The sequence below is a fragment of the Colobus angolensis genome, unplaced genomic scaffold, assembly GCF_000951035.1.
Source record: "Colobus angolensis palliatus isolate OR3802 unplaced genomic scaffold, Cang.pa_1.0 Scaffold30, whole genome shotgun sequence".
Lineage (NCBI taxonomy): Eukaryota > Metazoa > Chordata > Mammalia > Primates > Cercopithecidae > Colobus > Colobus angolensis.
In genome coordinates, this window is record NW_012116266.1 from 1,591,099 (window position 1) to 1,604,123 (window position 13,025).

The 13,025-nt window shown below is 40.6% G+C and overlaps 1 protein-coding gene across 5 annotated transcripts in view; it reads left to right on the forward strand.

Annotated features, from left to right (window-relative positions):
• KLF7 (Kruppel-like factor 7 (ubiquitous)) overlaps positions 1-8,665 on the forward strand; it is a 93,793-nt gene extending 85,128 nt beyond the window's left edge. For 3 of the 5 annotated variants that reach the window (XM_011949854.1, XM_011949851.1, XM_011949855.1), the window contains exon 4: positions 1,512-8,665. In XM_011949854.1, coding sequence (XP_011805244.1) covers positions 1,512-1,563 — 52 coding nt within the window. In that variant the 3' untranslated portion in view covers positions 1,564-8,665. The remainder of the gene's footprint in view (positions 1-1,511) is intronic. The other 2 variants (XM_011949852.1, XM_011949853.1) reach the window with 1 other exon arrangement.
• Positions 8,666-13,025: the final 4,360 nt, after the last annotated feature.

Consider the following 13,025-nt stretch of genomic DNA (forward strand, 5'->3'; position numbering starts at 1 on the left):
ATTCTGACAGGAGTTTTGGACTGTAGGGGTGTCTCAGGCTTCAGGGAGCCTGGGAACTTTCTCATAGGTAAGAAAGCAGCTAGTTTCAGGCAAATGATCCAGGGGGAAAGCATACTACACTCAGAGCTCAGAATGACTGCTGTCATGTAGGCTGACTTCACTGAGATTTCATTCAGAACCTGAGATTGAAGCCTACGGGGATTTGGAAACACCCATACTATTCGTTAAAACATACAGAAACCTGACTTAGACTGCAGTTAGCCTCCAAGGGTATTTATGAGCTCAGGTAACTGAGAAGAGCAGAATTAGATTTGTCTTTAGGCTTTGTTGGATCCAGCTTCTCTGATATTATCATCAGGACTCTTTCTATCCCCCAGATCCCTTTTTTCACTGTTGACTTCATTCTCAAGCAAACTCTTTCCCACAATGGCAGTATAGACCCCAGTCACTCCAGGATCCCAGTGGAAAGAGAGCCTCTCTCTTCCAATAATTTCAGCAGTTGTCCCAGGGCTGGTTCCCATTGACCTTTACAGGTCACATGACTGTTGCTTAGCAGAGTACTGTGGCCACAACTTCAGCCTTACACAAATGAGAATGCAGAAGGGTTTCTACCCAAGCGAATATCAAATAGCCGGTGTTAGAGGAAAGAGGAAAGAAGATGACCACTGGATCCACTCTGACATGAAGAAGGCACTCAATTATGGGCCTTAGGTTCCAAGAAACACCTTAGCCTCAGTTTCCTTCACCTCCCTCCCTTCCGCCCCCAACACACACACACAAAGGGTGAGAATACCTACGATGGAGATAGAGGGTTGGCGAGGATGGTGTGATATTGGGAAAACCCTCAGCTCAGTGCCTACATATTGTAACATACTCAGTAACTGTGAGCACCCTTCTTCATTCTTTTTTTTTTCTTTGTGACTTGAATATAGAATGTCTGATAAGCCTATAAGTAGTATCACAAGCAGTATTTCTAGGCTTTCATTGTAAAGCTTAGGATTGAAATCTAGGTGTTGAAATTTCAGAGTTCTACCCTTTGATGATACAGACTAATTATTCTTTATTATATTTACAGTATGCAGGCATGACATGGGTTTCAAAAGCACTTTCCCATTCTTTTCTTCTTTAATAATCACAATTATGATCCTAACAGTTAACATGCACTGAGATCCTACAATGTGCCAGGCGGTATTCTAAGTACCTTGCATGGATCATCTCATTTAATCCTCACAACCCACCTATGAGATAAAGGCTGTAATTATCCCCACTCTCCTGAGGAGGAATTACAGTACAGAGAGGTTAATGTGCTCAGAGTCACACAGCTATTGGAAGAGATGGGATTTAAACCCAAGCATTCTGCCCCTTAAACTTACCTTCCCAACACATGGCCCTGTTTCCTCAATGCATGTGCACTGTCTATTTAAAGTAAGGGAAATCATTTCCTGAGGAGTGATGCAAGTCAAGCTCTTTGCTGGGAGCTCTCTAATATCCTTGTTGTTTATATCTCCTAGGTGTTTTTCCAGGTCTGACCATCTGGCCCTCCACATGAAGAGACATATCTAAAAAACCGAAAGGCCAGAGTTGCTGTGGCATCCGCTAGTGTCTAAAGGAAACGGGCACGCCATGAGGCAGGGGGCTGGACTTCAGGCGGGGACCCATTGCCTCGCAGAAGAAAGTTCTCACTTATAAACCTCTGTACACACACACACATACACACACACTCACAGACCCACACACATACACACTGTCATGCACTCAACTATATTTAAAATGTATACGTCTATTCTTTATGCCTTGCCCTAGCCAGATGGAAGAAGATGAAGAAGGAAACCAGGTGAACTCAGCAAGGCAGACTGGCTGCTTACTTCAGCACTATTGGAATTATTTCCCGCTGTTGCCAATGGAAATCAAAGAAAATGGATGTGACATCTCTGCAGGTGGACGGCAGTCCGAGGGGCTTATTTAACTTGCTTCTCAGTGCAACTTGATAGGAGAATCCAGCATCTTAAAGTCGCATATGTGTAGCACTAATGTTTCTTTTTAAATAGTTGGGGGAAAATGACCTAGAAAACCAAATTGCAGTTTGGTAGCCAAAATTAACTCTTGGTTTATTTGTCCTTTGTGTGTGAAAAGTCCTACTATTCCGTGCGTCAGACCTCCTCACAGAACTGTTGACTGGTTTTGGTTCTTCTTAGTACTATTGAGATCTTTCGCGTCGATCCCAACGGCCTTAGCGGCGGCAGACTCTGGAGTAACACCTTATACCTTTCTGGCCTGCATTTCTGTAGACTTCACTCTCAAGGGAGTTTTCTTTTCTTACTTTTTGACTCTTGCACACCATATGCACTAGGGATTCTGGAAACTTCTAGCATGACTGCAAAGTGGCCAAGAGAATAAAGTCCTTGATGATAAATCACAGTATATCCCTTGAGCCTCACCTTATTGCCAGTGCTAGATTTTTTCTTTTTAATCTCTCCGTTTTTGCTAACGAAAACTTGAAAAGCTTATTTGGAAGCTTAAATGTTTTATCTTTTCTCCACGGACTAAACCTCTCCAGGACTCTCTCGGCACCTGGATGTCCAGCTCTCGAAGCAGCCAATCAGATGGGACATCACAGTTCTCTCATCCTCCTTGAGGCATGATGACCTCAGCTCATAGTGATCAACCGTTGTGCTGTGTGTCATTGCTACCCTATAACCAGTTACAGCATAGATGTCGCTAGTCTCAGAGGGCAGCTGCGTATTTAATTTAACTCTGGTTTATGACCTGACAAAAAGCCAAAAATATCACTCTTTCCAGGAGTGGGGAAAACTGAGGATGCCTCCCAAGTCTAGTGGCTTCACAAAAGATCATCCTATCTTCTCTCTCATGCCCACTGAGCTCCTGTTCCCCGACTTGTTACAATACACAATTTAAAATGCCATTGTGGGAGTGAAGGGTTGACATTTAAGGAAAAGGTTGAGGTGTTTCTCTCATGGGCTGTCTAAAAGGAGAGACACGTTTCTTTCTTTCTTTCTTTCTTTTTGGCTAGGCCCACCATGACTTGTGACCGAGAACCCCCAGGATTAACAGAGGCCTCACATTTACTCTGCAGGCTGACTCTAAAGGAGTCTACAGTCCTTACTTGTCATACCACACACACACATCCAATACTGGTCTCTACCCGCATTCCTAGCTAGCTGGCACAGGCCTCAACTCCAAAGACTGCCTTTAGGACCATCAAATGGCCTATGCAAGCAAGCGGGGTGGTTATTAGGACAGATTGTATATTTTGTATATTCTGGGACCATCCCTTCAAGACACGTCTATAAAACAAAATGGCGCTTGGTCCACACACGGTTGCTGCTCCCTCCTACCAGCTGGCTCCCCTCCTGTCCTCCTTTGACTGTTTGACTCATTGACTGTTAAAATGCCACCCCATACATATTTGGGATGCAAAACTGAAGTCAAAAGGAAGTAATAATATAAGAAACACAAACACATATATGACAGCAACCTTCAAGATCTGGGTTTTCAGCTTTCTGCAACCTTTTGTTTTCACTGAAATGTTGAAACTACTCGTCTGAGGGCAAAGGAACCTCCTCACAAACGCTGTAGCTGCCAATTGGACACTTGGGGCATTTCGAGGTCTGGCCCTAAGAATTTACTTTCTCCTTTTCCTTTTTTCTATTTAGACCAAAAACAAAAAAACAAAAACAAAAACAAAAAAAAATGAAAAAAAACAAACAGAAATAATACAAAACAAAAAAAAAAAGAAAAGAAAAAACACCCATTAACACACACACACACACAAAATCTGTCCATTTGCCGGAGGCAATTAAATGTATGTTAGTTGGAGGGTATTAAAAAAAATCAGTTTTATTCCAAAGATTTAAAACTAGACATGACTTAAAAACGATTTCTGGAGCACTGCTTGCTGACAATCTCGTAGTTCTCTACTGCATTTGAGTGCATTTTGTGGCCAGTCCATCAGGGCATACCATGGGATTATATTTGAATGTGTGGTACATCCTTCCTGGATGAAGGATGTGTGAGGGACCTTGAACCTCAGCTGTATTAAACTGTAGCGCCTCCAGTCAGTGCACTAGATGAAACTTTTAGACACCCTGAATTCTGTTGGTTCCTTTCTTTTCCTTTATGTAGCAGCCTCCAGCATGATTGCACGCACACGCCAGTGATGGCATTAAGCCATGGCCACCATGATTTGCAAATGTTCTCTCCCAAGCTGGAGCTGCTCTTGCCTCTCGAAATGCTATTATTAAGGGTTTATAATACTTAATTTAATTTTCGAACTGACCAATGCAAGGCTCTATTAAAAAGAAAGTTTAAAAAATGCAAAAGAGTAATCATTGCTTGTTTGCTCCCTATTGTCATCTGTGGTCTCATTTGAATGTGGCAGAACAAAGGCCCTTTGGTCCTCATCAGTGTCTGAAATGTTCAGTAATTTCTCTCTCTTTTGTATCAGTGAGGTCCTTTGTAATCTGCTCCTGACCTTTCTTGGAGCAGGGTGCATTGACACTCAGTGGTGGTGCTTGCTTGCTTCGGAGTCATTTGTTGACTGTGAGAATTGGCCTAAGAATTTGGTGGGTGCTACGTGGATGGCTTTGAAACTGTTCTTCTTTAGCCCAGTTGACACCCGTGAATGATGGCCAGTCCTGATCATTTGGAAATGAATTTAATAAAATGTCCATCACCTCTGCAGTGGCAGAGATGGTTGCTAAGAGCCTCTAAAGCGACCAGGTTTTCCAAGAAATAACCTGAAGATGTTTTGCTCCCAAGAGGACTGGTGTTTAAAACAGTGCATTAATGGACATTTGAAACACATTAAACCCCTTTCTCATTTTAATTGTTATCTCCTAACACTCCAGGGGATCCCAAGTTTGAAAGGAAAAACCGGTTCTAGTGTTTCTGGTGGTGTCCTAACAAGCATGCTTTTATCCAGGGTTCGGAGTTGGACACGTAGAAAAAGAGTTTCTAAGCCACTGACAATTTTTTTTTTTTTTTTTGTAATTTCAAATTATACTACTTTCTCCTGCCACATGGCTGTAAGTCATAGACATGGAAACCTGAAATTAGAATGCTGCTCCTAGCTACTGGCCTCCTGCCCCACCCATGGTTAATGGCTCAGCTCAGTGCCTGGTGGTAATGAGTATTATGTCCAGAAAAAGAGATGTTCAGATTCCATGACAAAGCTGCATTTTTGTAAAAATATTGGAGACCCCAAAATGAACTTCATGCTGACCATTTCCTCCTCTCTGTGTGCTTTCCCTTGCAAAGCCCTTCAAATATCCTCTTCACTCGACGCCATCTCCTCTCCACCTGCACCTCTTGTGCCCTTTGTACATCTTTGATTGGCTGATGATAACAGGGTAAAAGGACAGCCAACCTCATGCCTGATTAGCAGAACCAAATCCTAGTTTTAAAAAATCTTCTCTGGCTTCAGAGAAGATTTTATAAGGACTTGTGTTTGGGATAAGCTTTCCAGATTATCCATGTCTGTTTGCATCAAAGGGGAAAGAAATGGGGCTTTCGGATGGCTCTTCCAGTGCATTCGGAACATTGCCTCTTGCCTTCATTCCTGCATTTTATGGCAAAGCCAAAAGAAAGAAACTCAAGTTGCAAGAACAAAACCCAGTGACTAGTTTTGACGGTTCGAAATGATTTCCTTTATGGAAGTCACTTCATAAAATGTTAAATAAAAAGTGGGGAAGTGCTTTAGTCTTCTTTTTTGCATGAGTTGCTTTTGGGAGCAGGAAGAAGGTAGGCAAAGTAAGATAAAGATGCAACACATTTAACTACAAAAATCAGATTCATTTTTTAGTTTATTGTAATTTTTCTGAGATCAGGAGGGCCAGCATTTCTGGCTGCAATTTTGCACCCAGAACATTGCCAAAATGAACATTCAGTAAGTAGAACCTGATTGAAATTTATTCCTGGAAGCTTTCCTTTGCATTTTGGGGAAATGGCCGCCTGCCAAGCGCAAGAGTTGAGGGGCAGGAGGGGAGGACTCAAATTCTGGGTGTCTGGATTAAATTTCGGTGAACATGGTGATATCTCAGTTTGAAAACTAGAGGGCCTATCCTGAGTATACATCAATGTCTCTTTGATGGCCTACTTTCCTCAATGAGGATCTTTGGGAATACTTGAGATGGAACAACAGAAACGTGTGAAAGGAAGCGTAAACTTCTTGTAAATAACGTGACCTCCCATGACGAACTGCCTGAGGCTTCAGGGTTTTTTCTTGCTTTTAACACTCTTAAATCTCCTCTGTTGGTTCCTAATAGATCCCAGAAAAGGGAAAAATAAAGCTGCAATTAACTTTCTTATGTGCATCCTTCCAATATAGTACTGTATTCTTCAGGTGTTTTGCATTTAACATTAAAGTCCTCGGGAAACAGGTGTCAAAAACAGAGAGAAATCCTGGGCCATCACTTCACAAATATCCCAAACGAGATATTCTTTTCAAACAGGGCTCCCTCTCAGTGGTCATGAGGGAAGGTTAATACGTTCTTTGTTGGGGACTGTTTATACAATTTTTTTTCAACTGTGAGCTTTGGAATCGTAACTTGCTGTGAGTCCAGCTTCTGTCTACTGCCATAAGATGGACCCCACGTCAGCATAATGAGGGTGGTATATATGCTCGCACCTAGACATGCGCATATGTACCTGTCGTACCTTCACGGAAGGAAAACAGGCTACTGACGTTTCGGAGGAGTAGCCACCAGTGCCTAATACCTTTTGGGGGGGATGGATGCTTATAATTGCCAGTATATCGAAACCACACTGGGAGTTCCACATAGCGGGGAGGGGTTGGGGGTGGGCAGAGGGGACATTTTAAACCTAGGCCTTTGGACTGGAGGCAGAATGATTTCTGCAAACCTAGGTCCTGAAGGCTTTGGGGCTTATTGGCTGGTTCTCAACCTTTTTGTTTTTTCTTCCCAGCATGCATTTCCTATCTAAACCCAGACTTAGTTTAATTTCCTTATCTTTCACTTCTGCTTCATTCCAGGGAGGAAAAATACACCTGTTAATGGCCAAGATCTCCTTGCTAACACAGAGGCAAAAATAAATGTCTAATGTTTTTGAAGCCTCCCCTTCCTTTCCACAAGCCCCCGCCCGCCCCCGCATCAAGCTCCTTCTCCCACTTCCTACTCCCACACAGCTTCCCAGTCACCACAGCTTTTCTTTCAAATCTCTATTATCCTCTTAACAGTTGCTTGAATAAATTTATTTTTGCACTATACATTTTCTTTTTGCCAGATGTGTCTAACAAGTGTGTTTGGAGAGACCTACTCCCAGCCCCCTCTCCTTCCCCGCCTCCCCCCGTCACATTCTCTCAGGCCTTCTCTGGTATTTATAATATATCACAGAAGTACCCAGTCTTATAGCCCTCGGTTATGCCTTTTTTTGACATTTTATTTTTTTTAAGCTTTTTATATATATATATAAATATATTACTTTGTCAAGTTTTTTTGCTGTACAAAAGTCTTAAGATTTAAAACTATTATTTGTATTATATGATGGTGGTATGTTAATGTTACAAAATTATTAATGAAGAAAAAATTTATTTTTGTTACTGGTCTGTTTCATAATTCTTTTTTAAATTGGTATATTGTAAGATATCTATGCAAAAAATGTTATGTGACGCATTTTTATTTAAGAATGTAATATGTGTAATAAACAGTAGAATGTGTTTGGCCTTGGAATGCTTTACTGTATTTCTCCTTAGCTTGTTTCACTGGGGAAAAAAATCTTCGAAAGACACAAGTGGGTACTTACATACTTTGTGAAAGTTTTCTTTCTTGGAGAAAGGGAAAGCAAAAGGTTGTGTTAGGTTATCTTCGTTTAGGAAGTTGTGTGTGTGTGTGTGCACGTATGTGTGTATTTTATAGTTTCACTGAGGTAGCTCAATGCCTAAATAAGAAGGGTCATTGAGTTTATTTCTTCAAGAGGAAAAAGGGAGCCAGTTGTTGGAGGTTATGAAAAGCAATATTTTAGAATGAGATAGATTACAAGATGTTATTTGTTTAGGGGGTTGGGAGAGGCTTATTGAAAGCAGTTTATTTGGTGAGCAAAGGAGGCAGTTTGTTCTGTGATGGTGTTTAATAGGAACCTATTGAGAAAGGATCTTTGAAGCAGTTTGTGAAGGAAGGAGGAAGGGGAAAGATCAGAGGGAATAATTTAGGTGAGGGGTAGGGAGCAGTAAAATGGCAGGCGATGGTTAGAGTGGGGAGGAAATGGGTAACCGGAAGCCAGGAAATCCCGCTGGCTGTGGAGAGTACAAAAGAGTAGATGGAAATACAAGCAGCTTCAGACCCAGAGAAGAGAGGGAGATGAAAGCCCCAGGGAAAATTCTCAGAACTGAAAAGAAAATTACTAAAATCTCTGCCACATACTTGACTTCCAGGAAAGAGCATCACCAGTGAGGAGGAAGGTAGAGAACCCAGCTGGTGGTGTCGCCTCAGCATCCCGAGCTCAGCGATTCCCCAAGAGAAGTGGTGTCATTCACAGGAAACAACAGTAAAACACATTTGTCACATGGGACACAGCACTAATCAAGCTTTCTTTGCAGTCTTTGGACTTACAGAAGTGGATACAATGGTGAATAACCTCTATCCCTAATCAAATGAATCTGACAAGAAACTTTTCAATAAATGTTTACTTTAGAAACCATGGCTAGTGTGACTGAACTTGCTGCATGGATACACACATTTCTCATGTCCCTGAACAGGAAACAGGTGTCAGGAGTGTGACAGCGGGTTTGGAAGGGAAGCTGAGTGATCATGTTCTTGCTCTCATAAAACTCAAGGTGAGAACAGTAGGTGCTGCAGGGGCCGGGAAAATGGTTTTGAAGTGTTAAGCATCAGCTGCCACATCTCCCGAACAGGCAAGTGAGGTGGGCAACACGGCAGCCCAAAGCTGACTGACAAGAAACCACATGATGTAGTGGGTAAAGCACAGCCCCTGGAGTCTGAAGACCTGCCTCCTACTCCCTGTGTCTTCAGTAGCTCTGGGACTAGATGAGTAATTTAATTCTGATAACCAAAATCATTTACCTGGAAATTTCTCTGAGTGAGGAAGGATAAGATGGCTTGGCAATATTACCTAGAAGAAGGCTTATTATTCCACTTCCCTGACTTACAAAAAGATGTCAAATTGAACATTTTAGGTGAAGGACAAATTGCACTGTACTGAAATGTTCAGACGAGAGGGTGGTAAGTCTAATCTATCTGCCATAAGGAAATGAGATGGTTTACATAAGTGAATATGCTAAAAGACTTAAGCTTACATATTTAGAAACGAAATTTTTGCTTAAGATTGGACTAAATATATATATTGCCCACTTTACAACCTTTTTGAGCATCCATTTTTACAATATAATATAAATTTAGGGATGACTCCAGACTGTGGGGTTGCTTGCCCTGGCATAAAATGACTTTATACTTTATATTGGGTGATTCTACTTTCTCTTCTGTGTTCTCCCTATTTAGAAGTTGCAAGTTCTTTGTGTGTCATCTTCTAGAAATATTTATCTCCTAGTCGACTAGAAGATCAAATAGGCAAGCTTGGTAACAAGAATTCTTAAGTGCAAAAACAACTATAATTTGAATCCAACAGGCGGAAGTCTGAAAGTGTAACCTGGATGTCCTAGGGGGAAGAAGGTACGTATACCAGCTATAATCTGAGGTTGTGTATGGAGTTGGGAATGCTGGGGTAATGGAAAGAAGTCACATCAAACGCAGAGTTCAGTGGAATTGATAAATAATTTATTATTTCTAGCTCATCTTCCACTTAAAGGTTTAGAAGAGGAGATGGTTAAAACTTTTAACTAAAATAAGATTTTGAGGTCACTGGCAGGTGATGGTTTTCTGTTTTATCCATGAGCCAATTCCTAATTCCTTCTCCAACATTAAACATTTTATGTGAGATTTTAAAAACTATCAATAGTGACTGGCTTGAACTTAACCTAATAACTTTTTTGCCTGATCATGATATGGCTATACATACAACAACACTGTATTTAAAAATGATGAAGTGATGACAAAGAAAGTTACAGGAGCATGGAAAGACAAAATTTATGTTTGTTTTATGAACATTTACTTATGTTTAAGAAATATTTCATTTTATATACACACTGCATTTGAGTTGTCCAATAAGACTGCACACACTGAATAGATATTATTCATCACCATGACCACTTTCTCTCACAAATGGTAAAACTGGGGGCACAGAAAGACAAATGTTGCATTATCTCACTTATATGGAGAATCTAAAAAAGTTGAACTCATAGAAGCAGAGAGTAGAATCATGGTTACCAGGGGCTTTGAAGTGAGGAGGGGTTGGGGAGATGTTGGTCAAAGGATGTAAAATTTCACTTTTACAAGAGGAAGACAAGGACCTATTGTACAGCATGGTAACTATAATTACTAGAAATGTATTTGTCCAAAAATCACTAAGAGAATAAATTTTAAATGTTCTCACCACAAAAAATGGTAAGTATATTAAGTATATGAGGTAATGCATATGTTAATTATGGCTTGACTGAGCCATTCCACAATGTATACACATTTTAAAACAGGTTGTTTACAATAAATATGTATGATTTTTATTTGTCAATTAAAAACATAATTAACAAGTAGAGAAACTGGGGTTCAAAGAGGGTAGGTGACTTGATAAAGGCCCAGGGAACACAGTAAGTGGCAGACTTTTCTCTATACCTCACTGCTTCAAGGGGAGGAAGAGTCAACTCGATGCTTATGTACATGATGTCTCCAGACATGGTATCACAATTGACATCATTTCCTCATTTCCACCTCACTAGACACAGAAGGTAGCTTGTAATATCAGTACATCACCACATGCTACCATTGGAGGCGATCTTGGCAATCTCCTTCAATGTCACCATTCTACTTGAGTCAACTGAGGCTCAGAGAGGTTCCACCTTGTCCAGGGTCATATAGCACATCCTTTGCAGAACAAGAGTCAATCCAGGGCTATTGATATGCAGTGATGCTCTCCTGGACTTGGCAGTGTTTCTTAAACTTCAGTTACTTGAGCACAACCTTCAAGATTCTTTTATTATCCTTGCACTATTTATTACTTCTTTAATAGTTTTTTTAAATTGACACAACTTTTAAAACCCAAATACCTGTTTTAGCTTTGTTCTCAGCAAAAATATCCCCAAAACTACTGGTCTGGTAAGCTATTTTCCCTTTAAATACAAATGAAAATAATAAATAACTTAAAATAAAAGTACACATCTTTGTGTTATATAAAAGCCCTCAGTTACTACTGGTAGCATTTAAGAGGCACTGTTCTGTGCCATTCTCTAAAATATATGCTTTACCATTTCTCTTTAGCTAATTATCTAGTCCATATGATGCTCCTCAGAGCACATTTCAAATTGAATCGAAAACTAAGTGCATGTGAAAATTTAATAAAGACTGATTTGATGACTGGGAAGTTACTTAAGGATGCAGAGATCCCCTAGGAAGAAAAAGATAATGTGGCCTGTGAGTGGAGCGAATGCACATTCTCTGCCTCATTTTCCCCTGCTTGGAACACCCATTCCCTCAGGTACAGGCACTTTCGGTGGGTGGGCTCGTGGCCACGTCCTGCCATTGTTCTGGGGATGGAGCCCTGAGCATTAGATCTTGACTGCTCCAAGGAAGTCTTAGCCTTTCCCCAGGTTTCCCAATCAACAGTCAATGCCCAGAAACTAATGCATGCTGTGAGGCACAGCTTCAAAATGTGCTCACCTTCATGGGACAGTTCTGAGACGCCCAGGCCACTGCCTGTACGTGCACACGAACACACAACTCAGCCCCCAAAATATTTTTCCAGTCAGGTCCCAAACACTTGATATTCTCTTATTAAATATTTATTGTTTTCACCTAAGGGTTTTCTTATTTTTAAAATTACAACTAATCAGGAACACATCATTCCTTATGCCTTATCTATCATATGGACCTTAAAGTTAATGCGTTTATCCCATCCATTCACATGAAAAGTTTTTAAGTGCAAGGAGGATGAGAGGTAGGGAGATAATGGATAGCAAAAAAATAGAAGCAAGTGCCCAATTTGGGCAGGAGGTGGGAAGTGTAAGTAATCAGGCAGTTTTTTGCCCATCACTGCAGAACTCCAGGATAGTCATGCCATTTCATAAAAGAACTGAAGCAATATTTTCCAGCAGGCCAAGTCTCCCACATGACCAAAATGAGAGTCTACAGGAACCTGGGTCTGCAGAGCTTACCATAACAAAGAACTACCAGCAAGCGGGCAGCTTCTTGTTAGATAATAATGGCAATTACACATCCCTACTTGCTGGCCTTGCTTCTCTGTTCTTTAAATCAACAACTTTCAGCATCCTTATTTTGCTGTGAGCAGGAAATCAACAGTCTTTTATAAAAATGAGGATGTGTTTGAGTCACTGGGGATATATTTAAAGGATCATCATTTGTGAACTCTAACATCAGAACCAAAGCAATGATGACACATTTTTTGCAGCTTGACGACAACATTCTGTTCTTGGGGTTAAGTTTGCAGACTGTTCTGAGAAGTACATGAACTAGGATTATAGGATTGCTAGTCAAAGCACGCAGACTACTAGAAATTTTAAAACTCTGATCTTATTTACATGCTTTGGTGAACTCATGGAAACAAAGACCAAAAGATTTACCACTGGAAACCTTAAGTGAATTGATGCTGTCTCAAACTTGTAAAAAATTATTTTCTCTCTTTCCTTAGAAATATCTAACTGTACTCCAATGCACATATAGTACATATAGTACATGACGATAATATTAATTAATGGCCAAAATGTAAATCTTGTCTTTGATGCTGAGAACTGGTAACACCTTTCTGTTCCCAATCTTGGTTTCCTTGTTTTCATTTTTCTTCCCATTTATTTTATTTTATTTATTTTATTTTTTTATTTTTTGAGACGGAGTCTTGCTCTGTCGCCCAGGCTGGAGTGCAGTGGCTGGATCTCAGCTCACTACAAGCTCCGCCTCCCGGGTTTACGC